The following is a 15410-nucleotide window of genomic DNA, read 5'->3' on the forward strand; positions in this document are numbered from 1 at the left end:
TGGAGTGCAGGACCAAAATGCAAAGGAAATTCAGTGGAGCTTGCTACTAAAAACTACTGTCAATAAATAGTTGAAAAATTACTTAAACTGCAAGCGAGTGTCCCCTCATGATTATTTGTGCAATATCCAGCATAACAGGACATGAATTTGTCTTTGAAACCTTGAAAATCAGAGGATTAGTGCTGTTCATACTACTATTAAACTGAGGTCCGGAAACGCTGTCACCATATTAAATATGAGCAGGTTTGCATTGTCAAATTCCACACCATGGGCAATACATTCTATTCTTCTTTTTTCCTGACATAGCAGTAGTTTTCATTTTCTGTTAGCACTTTTGGTGTCATTTCCTTTCCACTCATAGTGTATTAGTGTCTGTCTTCTCACACCTTTGAAAGAAATAGCTATAATATGCTTCATACTTGCATGTTGAATTAACCTTTTCGTAACTCATTACCATCTTTCCCTTCCCACCTCATGCTATGTTTCTGCCTTGTCTTGCTTTCATATTACTTCTCAAATTAGTGCCTTTCATTTCATATTTGGGAACTGTGAAAAAAAAAATTAAAATTGTTCCTGAGAGGGCAGCCTGTTGGCCAGTTGGAAAGAGCTGGCTTGTCATGTCAGGGACACAACACATCTTTACTCCACATGTGACTTTCCTCACAGCTGTACATCTTATCCTCTCCTTTTCACCAATGCAGAATGAGTCTCAATGGTTACCAGCTACAAACAAATTATGACACTGTTGTTTGATAAGTGTGAGCTTCTGGTTTTAGTTCCATGTTATATTTACTAGTCCTGGTGTGGATGTTGTACAAGTTTTTGTTTCCTCATGTCTCAATCATTGGTCACTCATTTAGTGTTAAACTGCTATTTACTCTCACCTCAATCTGCCAGTAGTGTTGAACAACTCTTAAAAGTGAAGAATAAAAGTGATGTAAAAATCTTAAAATCATCTTTCAGTCCTGTGTGTTGGCCTTGGGTTTGGAATCCACTTTCTGCTCTGGGGTCAAACACTCACTGGAATAACAGCTGCAGCTCAGGTCTTCCTGGTGAGTCTCTAACTGCTATGGTGGAGAGCTGTACCCACTTTGACTGGGTTAAGCAACAGCCAAGTATTATATGTAAAAATGGTTTTAGTGAAAGAGCAAAATTTATTGATCCAAACTGGATTCTTCAGGGGAGCAACTACCTTCAGTTACTGTAGGGGGGAAGCTAAGGAGGCTAGTGTCCCTAGACCAAATTTAGACTTTGTAAATGACCCCTCAGGCAATAACATGCAAGTCAGTGCAGACATCCAGAAGAAAACAATTTAGAAATTACTATGCTTGAGGTTGCAAATACCAGCTTAAACAAGATTTGGTTGTTGAAAACATACAACGTCATGAACAGACTCTGAGAATTCAACTTAAATGCTGATTCTGGTTTTCATAAATGGAGGTGAAAGCTAGAAGCTCAACTAGAGGTCTCAGTTCAAAGATGAGTTTCCAAAAGTAAGAAAGACTGCAGAAATAGCCTAATAGTTAAATGGAAAGAAGTTGTAGGAATTCCTGGAGAATACGATGAAGTCATCTCCTCCACAGATTTTGAAAAAGGTGGCATTTGTTAATAAAAAAGCTTGAGTGTGCATCATGACAGACTTGTTTTGAAGCAAGGAGAAGGCACCCAAAAGGGACTGTCCAAATAGATTGTTTGCAGTACTCTGCTCAGCTTGAAGTCTCAGAATCTTCACAGAAGAGAAGATCTGGACAGAGCAGCCAGAGGTAAAGAGGAATAACAAAGCCATGCTCCTCTTCTAAATGGTACATGACTATTTTTGATAGACATGACTTCTGTGCAGATATGGACATAGATTCATAGTCCTCTCCAGATATCAGGAGATATCAACAATATTGATACATGGTACCAAACCAAACACAATATTCTTGGCTCCAAAAATTGAGACATTTTATCTCTGCAACATAAACTACCACATACTGGCAACAATTCAGAACAATTCCCTTGGTCCTACAGATTTTGAATACTCTTTTTTTTTCTTTTTTTTTTCTGTGAAAAGGAAGAATAAATTTGTGGTACATTCTAACTTGGTAGCATCAAGTAATTATGCAACTCATGCCCTGTTTGACATCAACAATAGGAAGTTGGTTTAAATATATGTATATATATATACCAAATATGTATATATGGTTTCACGGTAAATTAATTTTAAGTTTCACGTAACCTTTCAGAAGTGAGTAGGTAGCAACTTTATTCTTCTGTCTGTCTAATTTAAAGAGCACTTTCTTAAACTGAAGTTTCACAAAACAGTTCTAAAATATGATCCCCAAAAGTTGTGTCTGTCAAGATGTATAAACTTTGACTGTGCTTTGGTTGTAAACAGATAATCCAGATTGATCTGACGTGCAGAAAGATAATGCTGGGTACAACTTGCTATTGTTAAACACCACATGAATAATGCACTGGATTTGGGATCAGTCAACTCTTCTGGTTTTAATCATTTATTTTCTTTTCTTCCATTTCGTAACCGAACTGTTGATGTAATCCTACCCCATGTGAATGCTAAATTCAGGGTTTCACAATAAATGAAATGCCATCTAAACCAGCATGAAATATCCACACAGTGTAATCTAAGGTGCCCACAAAAGTTGGAAGAGGACTAGGCTCCTGATGTAGCCAATGGGGTCTTCAGGGAGTCATTAAATTCTCAGCAAAATGTTTTAATCTTGCCTCTGTTTTCTCTTTGCTTGCCTGAAGAAATCTAATATCTTATTTCAGTAGTGAGAGGATGGACCATGCAACAAGTGGGAAAGCAGGACAACTTACTTGGATTGGGTGACGTCAGGCTCCTTGAACTGAGCCCTCTGTCGTGATTTCACAAAAAAGAAACATTAGGTGAGCTGACTACGTGGCACAGGCCAGGAACTTTCCAAAGAATTTTCTTTATCAGAATTATAAGATCTATTTGAGCACTAACAATCCTTTAAAACAGTCACTTCTCATCTAATGACTGCACCTGGAGAATCTATTTCTCAGCTAAATGTTTGCATCCAGGATGAGAGCAAAACCCATGGGCAACATCTGCATCAGGGAACTTAACGCTGTCACTTTATCCTCAAAATCAATGTCCTTACCGCCACACCAGGAATGGTCCCGAGCCCATTTTAGCTGACCTGTGCCTGGGAATGACTTAGGACATTGCTAGTTAGCCCAGCCCAAAACAGTGCCAGCAACTCTTCTGTGAAATTAACAAGGTGAACAGTCAAATTCCAGCATCTTTGTGGTGTTCTGGCATCATTTAATTTACTGATATTATGGTTCTGTGTGCACTATACTGGATTAATTGTCAGAATGCAGCAATCTTCCTTCTGTCACAGGATTTACTCTGTCTCTTGCTGACTTTAGCAGATATTTCTTCCCCAAATGGGGATCAAATGGTAACCTCTCTTGAACAGACTACACTGATTTGATCAATCTGTTTAAGACTTATTGCTAGGCATGTTTTTGAGACATGGTATCTGAACTTTTTTAGCCTTTTCTGATAGAAGAACTTTCTTCTATAATTAATATTGTATATATCCTACCTTCCTAGATTAAATTGATACTCACTTGCTTATAGACCCAAGGCTTGAGAGGCATTGCAGCAAACAACTACATTCAGGTGACTGTCTGCTGCCAAGGAACATTCAGTGAAGGATGTCTGTACTGAACAGCTCATGAGTAGGTGCTTGATTTCTTGAGTTACATGGTATCTTTATTCAAAAACTCTATGAGACTTTGAATGAGACCACAAAGGGGCACAGGAACAAGTTGAGCACAGAGGAGCTCCACCTGTTGTGGTGTTTCCATCCTTGGAGATATACAAAACCCAACTGGATACGGCCTTGAGCAATCTACTGTAGCTGACCCTGTTCTGATCAGGGGGCTTGGACTTGGACATCTTCAGAGGTGACTTCCAGCCTCAATGATTCTGTGATCCTACGTGCTCTTTTCATTGGATCAAGGTTTGGAACATCAGTCTCTCTTCACCCTGATAAGACTCCGAGTCCCTCCTGTCTGTTTTTCCTTCCCTTTACCCATAACTCACGCCTTTCTAGCTGTCCAGTTTAAACAGGAACCTCACAACCTTTTTGTCTTATCTGCTCAGATTTTTCAGGCCAGCAATTTCTGTCATTTGAGTTAGAATTTTATAAGCTCAGAAGAAGAACTGGTGGACTGTTCCATCTCCTAGTACTTATCTATGCCATGAATACATATGGACTCCGTTGTGCTTTTACAGACTTTGGAGCAACATGGGATGGGTTGGGTGAATTTTTCAGAAAACTTAAGCTGACTACACATAAGCCAGCCTTAGTCAAGAAGGAGCTTAGCACAAAGAAGTGGTTTCTGAGGATGGGAATCATTAGGTTGTAGCATCTCTTGAAATCTCCATTTGGATAATACTGTGAGCTACAGTATCTGTTCTCTGATGCAAAAATAGACATTCCCTCTCTGCTCTCCTCTGCTATGTCTTGCCTCCATTTAGCTCCTGACAGCAGGACTTGGGAACTAGGGCATTGCTGTAGGCTAATGAAGCCACCTAACTCTTAGTAGTGCTCAGCCTCCCTTCAAAATGAGGTTTGTGTCTGACAGCAGAATTAGTGCTGAATTTCATACCCAAGTTCTCTGTCCAGTGGTGGAGGCAGATTTACTAAGAACAAAATCCGTAACACCCAGCATGCTGTCAGTGGGGAATCCTGGTGTGGGGCCATGGTCCCAGATACAGGGATTTTGTTTATTTAAAGTAATAACTATACCCTGAGCAGCATCTCTGTGAGATTAGTTCACATTTTGAAGCTGTAGTTAGTGGCCAATACTGAACCACCGTTACCCCTGCAGATTTTTTTTATGCTATAGCTGTTCATTGCAAAATAGATTAACAACTTTTGGAGCAAGAGCTCCCTTCAGCACCACACTAGAGAGTCAGGTACCAGCTGTTTTTTCTCCCTCCAATCTTGTGACTTAGGTGTGGAGTAATCCAGCTTCAAGTGGAGAGGAAAGCTTCTCTTTGTTATGCCATTTTCCTTTCGCCTAAGCATCTGTAACCTGCAGAATAAAATGCTCTTACAGGAAAAACATATATTCGAGTCTCTGAAACCAGAGGAGGGAACTGATTTCTCCATTTCACAGAGGAGGGCTAAGCTTTTACAACAAAGGTGCCCTGAGAAGACTGTGAGTGCTACTGAGCCCTGTGCTGTATGTGTTGTGTTGCATGTACTTGGTTGCTGAATTAAACTCCTCAAAGTCTTCAGCGCAGGGATCCCTGGTGTGTAAATCCCAGACAGCTTCAGCGGGGAACAAGCACAGAGACACGCAGCAAAGCTGAGGTGGCAGCATATCTGAGCATGGCCAGTTTTGCTTTATGGTGAAACTCAAAGCTTTTGAAGTCTCTCAGATCCCTAAGGATTTCAGAATTTAGGCTGTTCCTTCTATACTTAAGCACCCAAATTCCATCTAGATTGCACATGAGATGCCCACATGCTCTTGGGGATTTTAAAATTCCCTATGTCTGAACAGAGTAAAATAGGCCAAGCAGAGAATGATGCTAATGCAGCTTAGCATATCCAGGTACTGGAATTAAGTAATTTAGAATAGGTCAAGTCTTCAACGTGCTGAGTGGGTGCTGCCCAGGCTAAAAGTCGAGTTAATGGCATTGCTACATTTAACTACAGAGCTGTTAAGTGCGTGCACCAAAACCAAGACCTGCATATGTAAATTGATAGATGAACCTGTAGCACTTACTTGGAGCCTGGAGCAAAACTTAGCATTAAGACTGAGAGAGCGTTATGATGATTTTAGGCTCGAGTATTACAAGGAGAAGGTAAACTTGGATGTAAGACATTGCACTGGCTGCCTGCCAGGTAAAAACACTGAAGTGTTACTAGAGTGAACTCAGAGCTTGGTTCTGCTGCGGTGCTCTGCAGCTGTGCACACCTGACTGAGCATCCTCCAGTTCTGCCCTGGAGCAGGTCTGAAAGTCCTGCCTTCAGTGGTGTGACTTTGGCCCTTCTGAACCCCTTCAGCAAACAGTTTTCCTCTAATACTTCAACACAAAGATGCCCCCCACCCCAACCTTGTATTTCCCATACTGAGCCATAAAGCTGGAAAACAAAACTGCCAACCTTCCTTCCCCTGCCTGATCCCTCAGCCTGGATTTATTTCCCAAGACTGCTGATGGTTGAACGACAATTGGTTTTGCTCAGCAATGGCAGTTTGAGGGGATTTGCGTTGTGAAGTTTCTTGACAAGCCAAGGAGCAGAGTGGTGTGAGAGGAGGGGGTGGGTGGAGAGATGCTCTGCCAGGCAGCCAGGCAGGCGGGATCACTCTGGCAGTGGCTCTGCCTAGCTTTCACTCCCTCTCCCCAGGGAGGGAGCCTTTCCCTCACTCCAGGCTTCTCCCCTGCCACACAAGAGGGAGGGAGAGAGGAGAAAGCAGAAGGGTGCCTTCACACTGACAGCACCCAACTGCCCAGCTCACATCTGCAGCCGGCAAACCATGAGGAAGAGTCTATTTGCCCCTACAGTCACTTCACCTTTGATTTAAAACCTTCACCCTCTTCCACAAGGGATGATGGAGGAGCAATACATTTCCAAACTCCACCCAGTTGTGGATTACGGAGCTGGGGTCTTTCTTCTGATCATAGGTGAGTTCTGCCTTCGCAGCCTGCTTGTTTGCTTCAAGTCTAGGAGCGGACACAGTGGGGCTGCCCTGTCAGTGCTGTGGTCAGCACCGGCAGCTCCAGAGGAAGCTGGAGGGAAATGATAGAATATCTGTTTCCACACAGGTTCCTGCTTATCGCCTTTGAGTTGGTTGGATGCCAGGATTAATCTCCACTCTCAGATTTACAATCTTTTGTTTCAGTGCTGAAGACTTGCCAGCATAAGTTTGCCTCTGAGGCATCACAAGCATTCAAAATAAGTTGTCTGCCGCTTCTCCTGGCATCTCAGCCCTGTGAATTGAGAGATGAGGCAGCCTGTTTCATGGGACTGATCAGGGGAGAGCACCTTTGGTCTGACCCTTGCGAGGGGGGGATGTTAGGAGGATGTTAATTATGCATAAAGAGCAGCTGTGTCTTGGTAGGATAAACTGGTATAAAATAACAAAGGTTTTCCAAATAGCATTTCTGGTTTTTATAATGGCCTGTTTGCCCTGCTGAAGGCAGATTTACAGTGAAATATGAGTGGGGATATCTACCAGTCTGCTCCAGCATGGCTTTAGCTAAGCGTTTTTTTCCTTGTCTGTTTGTTGCATGTACCCAGGTGATTTGTTTACTATTGGTGTAGATTTGGAGAGGAGCAGAATTGGTTTAGGCATGCAGTCCAACTGGATTTTGCTAAGATGCGAGTACCTTCTTCCCTTCAGATCAGTTGAAAAAGAAAGACAAGCATATATTTTTATGTGCTTTAATGTAGAGTCTCTGAGCAGCAATGCTGGACTTTAGCATTTCACATCTCGCCCCTGTTCCTGCACACCTTTCCCTGCACTGCTCCCTCAGTTGTGCTGACAGCAGAGAGTACAACTCAGGGTGAGAAAAATCACTACCTGGAAAACACGAAGGGTTTTTCTTTTAATGCAAGTCAGGATGCCAGCTGTTTTCTCATACAAAAGTTAAGTGCATAGATGCAGCTCACAGTTTTGTCCTGTGCCATCCAGCAGCCTCATAGGCAGCGGGATGGAGGGGAATAGTATCTGTCAAAATAAAAGAGAGGGTGGGCCTGGATGTCTGCCCCTGATGCTAAGACTAAGAGCTACTTCCTACCTTTTGTGTAGTAGTTACAGCTCTCACAGAAGAACTGGGGTTAGTTTTCCTCCTGAAGCCTGAGGATGTCCCAACCTGTGGCTGTTGTTTGGCAGGAGAGTGCTCTTCTCACCAAGCCACAGGTTGCTATCTGTCAGCAAGCGGCCCCGTGCCAAGCCACCATGGGCATCTCCGGGTGTGCAGACATACAACTAAGAGCTCAGGGAACTCTTCAAGCATATCCAGAGGTGCCAAGTGAATGTGTGTGGTTAGAAAGGGAATGAAAGAGGGATGTGGGGTCTCAGATTTGTACCTCTGTGCTGTCTAAGGCTTTGTCTTGGCATCTCTGCCCATTCTTGGATTTATGCCAGTGTATTTATTCCATTTTGTTGCATGTGCCTTTATTAATTCCTCTGTGGGCACTTTATTATGTGGCATCTGTGAGCAAATTCAGCCTTTCTGCATTAACAGTGATGAGGGAACATGACAGAGTCTTTTTCTGTTTCTTTATTTAACTTCTGACTTTAGAGGGCACCTTCTCAGGAAAACCTTTGATCAAAGTGTAGCTCCAGCACAATGTTCTCTTGAAAAAAAGGAGAAAATGAGTTGTTTGCTACTTGGACTGTTGACACTGTTGTCATGAATGCTTTGAAGCCCTGTGGCATATCTGAATAACATGTGTCCAACGGGTCCTTTTGCAGAGCAATCTCCAGCCTGCTGCATGCTTCTGGCTAAACAATTTCTATGGTCTGTCTCACTGCACTCAGAGACCACCAGAACAGTGTAGGTGTCTGAACTGTGGCAGATAGTGATTCTTAACCACTTGACCAGAGAGAGCCCTGAGCTGCACAGCCAGCCCATGTTGACTATTGAGGCAGCTCAGAGCCCAGGAGACACGTGCTGGGGCTCCAGTGGAAGATACATTGCAAAGGGGGGAGGGTTTGGGAAGTGGAGGGCACCAGATGAGAGGAGGGGACAAGCAGGCAGTACAGCTGGAGTTCTTCAGTAGGAAGGAGAAGTAAGTGAGGACATTACCAGGGAAAAAAGAAGGTGGATAGACCCATTTTACTTGATAGTGTGTTGTGCAAGATAATGTAAGAAGGGAGTGAACGGGCGTGGGCTGTTCGCATGAGGTAGGAGCCATGGGGGAATAGGTGGGATATAGTGCCTGGAGAGCGGAGTGTGACGTGGAAGTGAAGAGCTATAGTGTGGTGATGCGAAGGGGCAAGATATGGTCTACTATTCATACAACAAAATTTCCCCCAGTCAGGTAGGCTGGTCAGCACTACAGGAGGCTGTGAACAGAAATCTGAAGCACTCTTTGCTCTAGCAGGTCCATAATAGAAACACAGCCTGACTGGGAAATCCCTGCAGGGAGGCAGGAATTGAAATCCAAGAGCTGGCTGAAGCAAAACAGTGGATGCTGTGGTGGGGATGCCGAGCAGTGGGGCAGCTCTCAGAAATGCCATCCAGGTGGCATGTCCTACCTGCTGTCTAAGAGAACGAGTTCCCTCGCCGTGAGCTGAGGAGCATGGTTTCATAGCAGGGCATAGCAGGTACACACCGGCGTGTTCTCAAAGCATCAGCGTGGTGGTGCTCTGTTAGCCTGGCAGGTGCTGAATTCTGCCTGGTCTCCCGGTCTGTCCTGTCTTCCAGACTTCAGTCCCAGGCCAATGACTGGCATTTTTCACATCCTTTGTATAGTCAACAGATTTCACATGTGTGTAAACTATGCAATATTATTGTCTGTGCTGATTCTTCTCTTTCAGCCATCCTGACAATCCTTGGAAATTCAATTGTCCTTGCTACTGCTGTGAAACGCTCTTCCCTCCTGAAGTCACCAGAGCTGCTTACAGTCAACTTGGCAGTAGCAGATATTGGAATGGCAATCAGCATGTATCCACTGGCCATTGCATCCGCCTGGAACCACGCTTGGCTGGGAGGAGATGCGTCCTGCATATATTATGCCCTGATGGGTTTTCTTTTTGGTGTCTGCAGCATGATGACCCTGTGTGCCATGGCCGTGATTCGATTTCTTGTCACCAATTCATCCAAATCTGACAGTAAGTAATTATATTTCTGGTAACCTTGTAGTGGTGCATTTGGGCTATTACGTTCAGAGAAATACTTTGTGGAGTATAGCATGGAGTATCAGTTCAGTAGTTGTAGGAATGAGCCTCAATTTTTAGTCCAATATCAAACCCTAATGTTCCTAGAAGGACCTGATTAAATTCTGTATTAAACAATGAGGTTTCTCACTTCTCAGTAATACCAAGTGAAACTACTTGAGAGTGGAGAGCCCAAATGTTTTGCTAGACAAGCCTGTCTCGTCTTCCTATTTGTGTGCAAGCAGACATACTGGAATTTGAGAGGAAGGAATATTCTCCTGGCATTCCGGGGCTGGGAACATGGTACATTTGGGGTCAACTTGATCTTGTAAAGCTCCCTGACCTACTAAACTTTAGAACAGCACTGAGGGCTGCACTCAGGTGTCACCCAATCCATGGACACTTTGTTATGTTTCTCAAGATGACCAAAGGTTAAGGAACTCCAGCAGCAGCATCCCGGGTATATTTGTAGCCACCACGCTTCTGTTTGAAAAGTTATGACTGAGATGAGATCCGTATATGGTTGGTCTTCCTCTTTTCTGCAGGTAACAAAATCACCAAGAACACTGTTCGCATCTTGATTACCTTCATCTGGCTCTACTCCTTGCTGTGGGCCATTCTGCCCTTGGTAGGCTGGGGCTACTATGGCCCTGAGCCTTTTGGCATCTCTTGTACAATTGCATGGAGCAAGTTCCACAACTCCTCCAATGGCTTCTCGTTCATCCTGAGCATGTTCCTTCTGTGCACTGTCCTGCCTGCACTGACCATCGTTGCCTGTTACTTGGGAATTGCCTGGAAGGTTCATAAAGCATACCAAGAGATCCAGAATGCTGACAGGATCCCTAATGCAGCTAAACTGGAGAAGAAGCTGACATTGGTGAGTTATCCCAGTGATGGGAAGAGTCTGTAGTAATCAGGAGCTTTCAGAGAACTGGTTCTGCTCATGCATGGCTCCTGGAGACCCTTCTTTGCTTTGTTTAGTAGTGACCAAAGATGAAGATGTGGTTCCAGTCTTGCCCATACTGTGCACTCCTCAGAGGAGCAGGGGGCTTCTGGAATCCTTGTCATTTCAGTAGCTTGATCAGGATAATATATTATAGATACAATGCAGCTTGTTAAATCTTTAGGCAGTTGCATCCAAGATCTTAATGGACATAATAGATTTCCAGTCATACTGGAATAGCTGTTGAATCCTTTCATGTGTAGCTGGGGTGGAGGTCTTGTTCTGTCATCCTAGGTATTTTAATTGACTGAGTGGCTATTCTGAGTGAGAGCTACACAGAAATTCTGGATAGAAGTGGGATTTTTTAATATAACATTTTTTCAGATAAGCACTTCAGTTGCTCATTTCTTCTGGAAAATCAGAATTGACCCAAGCTTTCTAGAGACCAGTCTATTGACAGGCTAAACTATCTGTCTGGGCTGTGTCTCCCATGACATATTACAGCCAGAGTTAGGGAAGGAGACGAAAACAATGGCCTCATAAGAAACCCACAGTGCAGATCTGCTAGGTGGGAACAAAAGCATATAGGCACTGTCCAGTGTTACCTGTGCTCCTGTCACACTGCAGCAAACATACAGTTCCAGGTATTTCAGCTGTCTGAGGTGTGATTTCACCCCCACACCATGTGCCCAAGTATCAGACCCTGTCAGTGAAGCTGAGAACTGAAGCCCTGTTTCCCTTTCAGATGGCTGTGCTCATCTCGGTGGGGTTCCTGAGCTCGTGGACACCGTATGCAGCAGCCAGCTTCTGGTCCATATTTAACTCCAGTGATTCCCTACAGCCCGTTGTTACACTGCTGCCCTGTCTGTTTGCCAAATCTTCAACAGCGTATAACCCTTTTATTTACTACATCTTCAGCAAAACTTTTCGTCGTGAAATTAAACAATTGCAGTGTTGCTGTGGCTGGCGAGTTCCTTTCTTCAGCACCGACAACTCTGCTGAAAATCCTGTGTCGATGATGTGGAGTGGGAGGGACAATGTACGTCTCTCTTCTGCTGCAAAGGTGGAGAACCAGGGAGCTGCAACTCGCTGAAATGCAGCGATGGTTTCACAACACAGGTCGAAACTTGGGCTCACTCAGGGGTCCAAATGAGTAGGAATGCAGCACATGGGGTTGTCACGGCATATCTTATGTCAAATACAGAGGTTTAAGTATATATTTTTAAGCAACTCTCAAATATTGTCATTAAAAATTTGTCATTATTGTCATTAAAAATGCTATTTTTTTCAAGAATTTCCACTTTAGAGGAAATAGATAGATTTATGTACTAAATAAAACATGTTTAAACATTTAAAACATTAGTTTACTAAACATGTAAACTAAACTTATTTTCAGGGAAACAGGTATAATTAAATGAGGATTTTTTTTTCTTATACTTTTGACTTTTTAATGCAATCTATCTGCACACTCTTGCCTCTCTCAGTAAAACAGCCATCAAAGAAAACCACAGGTTGAACACAAAGTGTTACCAAATAAATGTAGCTGAGAGTGTAGCTTTCCAGCAATACAGACAGAAACCATATGGGTAGCAAGAAATATGGAATGCCAGGAAAATATGATAAAGTGGCTGCTATCAAAATGTCTTCTAGAGATCTACAGTTCCTTGCTCTGTCAGAGGTAGAGTTCCAACTCCTCAAGCTCGAAAAGGAGTTGAGCAGCCTTAGTCTGGAGAGGTGGGGTGGGAATATGGCAGTCAGTGACTGATGCCTTCTGTGTACCACAAATAGCACAAGGACAAGTGAAGGAATCGCTTAGCAAAAGGAACTGTGCACTTACGCTGTGGCTTGCTGAGGTATAACAGCTCTTCAACCATGAAAGCTGTTGGAGCATTTGTTTTCTGGAGGAGCACTCTGTACAGCATGCCAAAAGACATCCCCGGGGTGACCTGCCCAGCTCTCAGCAGTAATCCTGCAGATGCAGTCCTAGTTCTCATCGCTTCAGTGGGAGCTCCTGAGACACTCAGTTCCCCGCTGGCTGGAGCACTGACACAACTGACACCAAGAACAGAGTCTGCTGATTTGGTTTATAGCATACCTAACACCACCCTGTTAGCTGGCTTTAACAAAAGAGATTCAGAGATGGAAATGATGAGCTCCTACAGTTTAAATCTCTCTCTCTCTGACTCACTGTTTGTGATTTTAAAGGACACAAACAGTTTTCTTTAGGGTTTCAAATGTTGTACAAAATATGGCCTTGTAGCTGCAGCAGTTCTCGCTTCCCCTGCTTGCTCAGCTGACCACATCCATCATTGCATTGGTTCAGTGAAGACAAGAAGAGTTAAACCACAGATTTGGCACAGATTTTAAACAACAATCTAAAACACTACTGAATGGACTTTGAGTTCTTGAAAACTTCTGTCACACTCAAACCCTAATAATTAGTTTCATTTTATAAGCTACAGCTAAGGCCAAGAACAGGATTAAAAGATAAACACTTCTGTGGCTATGAGAATTTCTGTTACTGTGGAGTTTGGATTACAGAAGAACAAACAAAATGAGATGTGAGCTGTAACACACTAAGGCACAAATTAATTACTAAGTCGAGGGTTAGGAAACTTTAAGGAGCTTGCTTTCCCCTGAACTCCTGCCCCTGGCAGTGTCACTAACTCTCATAAATATTCCACGAGATTAAACTAGGTTTATTTGTAAAAAGTTGTGAAAAATTCCTAAATTAAGTTGCCTCCAGGGCGACATTATCTTGTCCTGGGTTGTCACTCACAGAGCTCCATATGGAATGAGACTGTGCTCAGTCTTCTCTCCCAAATACGAAGAGGTGAAGCATCCTCTGGGAAACAGTCACCTCCGACAGCCCCTGGCACAGGAAAATGGGACAAGGGAAGAGGAATGTGGGGGGCAGGAGAAAACACGAGTAACTGAGAGGGGAGCATGTGAAAGCTGAAGGAAAATATTTGGGAAGAGGAGAAGAGGCAGGAGAGCGTTACGCAAGTGTGTTTGTGGGGAGCGCAAGGAGATGGCAGAGGGAAATGCAAAAGGGACAACAGCGACAAACAAGAGGGGTCAGAGGAGCGTGTCAGCAGGTGGAGAAAACATGAACATGCTGGAAAGGGACTTGTTAGGGTAAATGTGAATTGTCAGCATTTTTTCAGCTTTAAAAAATAACCTGATAGGAAAATGAAACTGTATTTTAATAATCATCTTCCACCTTAAGAGTTTTTGCTTTCACTTGCTCAGTTGCTTGATGTTTAGAATAAACAGCAAAATATATATTCCCATCTGCTACTTGAAGATTTGTGAATGGAACAGTGAGATGCACGTTAATAATGTGGGGTAATGTGAGCTTCCTCTGTGGAAAGTTTAGGAGCAGAACAGGCCCACATCCACTTGTAAATGCTTTTAAAGTCTATGTAATATGAAAAATATGTCATTCTACAATACAGACAAAATCTCTGTAAAACCAAAGGATCTGCATATTGTTAATGTTCAAGTATAACGCTTTAATAGCCTGATTTATTACCTGTTTATGTATTTCATTTTTAAAAATCAAAGTCCAGGTGTTTGTGTATCAAATATGGCTCAAATCTCTTTTTCATTTTTCAGACTCAGTGAGAAGCAAATCAAAACTTCCCCAGTAGAGGCTGAATTTTAGATAGTTTTATGTTATATACAGAAAATTTAAAAAGCAGGGCTGCCCTTGACCAAAGAACTAGGAAAGCAAGTAATAGCATTAACGTCAGCGGACTAGTTGTTTTTTCTTGTTTCATGAAGTCAACTTATGGTCAAATTATAACTCTAATTTCATGGTATTTCCTACCCAGCTCTGGACTGTGTTGTCAACTAAGTGGTCTTCTAAGACATTGAAGCAGTATGCAAGCACTTACCTCAGGTGTGAATCTGGGCATCTTATGTCTGCAGTCACCAGCGCAGTCATCCCAACACAAACAAATATTTAAGGTAAAAACTCCAACTGCATCTGACCCCACTCACATACTAGGAGTTACCTCACCAAACTGTGGAAGTTTTCAATGCAGACATGCACATCTGAGGGAACCACATTCAGTTCCTTTCTTGCCATTGAAGATAAATGGAGTTCCCTAATCAGACGGTATGTAAAGTTAAATAACACAACTAGCACTCTGATTTGCATTAAAATAAATTGGAATTCAGTGCCTTACTTTGAAAAACCTTCTAGGCAGTCTCTGCGTATCCAAGTGTAGGAATAACTTACAGGACTAGATCACTTCTGTTAAGTGTCAGTTTTCCCATCTGTAACATTAAATGTGACTCACTTCAAAACAAAGATCAATTCTCTGAGGGAAAGCATTGTTCTGGCAGCTGGAGCATGAGGCTAACACTGCAGAGACCTGGGTTCCACCCCATTACTTTGCCAGTAATACCGTGTGACTTTGGGGAAATCACTTTTAAACTCTGTCTTGGGTCCTTCTCTTGTTCACACAATAGAGACAGTCTTGCTGCTCATCATTGTAAAGCACCAGTTGTTTGATGAGCAGCTTAATAAAAGTGCAAAAGCACCAAATCCTGACAGCTGTGAACCACCAAGAATGAA

The 15410-nt window shown here is 43.0% G+C and overlaps 1 protein-coding gene across 1 annotated transcript; it reads left to right on the top strand.

Moving 5' to 3' along the window:
* Window positions 1-6528: 6528 nt before the first annotated feature.
* Window positions 6529-13686, top strand: LOC141921472 (opsin-5-like). Its single transcript, XM_074820236.1, has 4 exons — window positions 6529-6679; window positions 9544-9837; window positions 10428-10759; window positions 11571-13686. The coding sequence occupies exons 1-4, from the start codon at window positions 6604-6606 to the stop codon at window positions 11916-11918; spliced, it is 1050 nt and encodes a 349-aa protein (XP_074676337.1). The 5' UTR covers window positions 6529-6603; the 3' UTR covers window positions 11919-13686.
* Window positions 13687-15410: the final 1724 nt, after the last annotated feature.

This window comes from Strix aluco, chromosome 3 (genome assembly GCF_031877795.1).
Source record: "Strix aluco isolate bStrAlu1 chromosome 3, bStrAlu1.hap1, whole genome shotgun sequence".
Lineage (NCBI taxonomy): Eukaryota > Metazoa > Chordata > Aves > Strigiformes > Strigidae > Strix > Strix aluco.

What these genes read in the sequence shown, in the direction of transcription:
- LOC141921472 (XM_074820236.1), top strand. Translation starts at nt 6,604, where the DNA reads ATGATGGAGGAGCAATACATTTCCAAACTCCACCCAGTTGTGGATTAC. An exon ending in GGTCTTTCTTCTGATCATAG is followed by an intron (nt 6,680 to 9,543) that starts GTGAGTTCTGCC and finishes CTTCTCTTTCAG; the next exon opens with CCATCCTGACAATCCTTGGA. An exon ending in CAATTCATCCAAATCTGACA is followed by an intron (nt 9,838 to 10,427) that starts GTAAGTAATTAT and finishes TCTTTTCTGCAG; the next exon opens with GTAACAAAATCACCAAGAAC.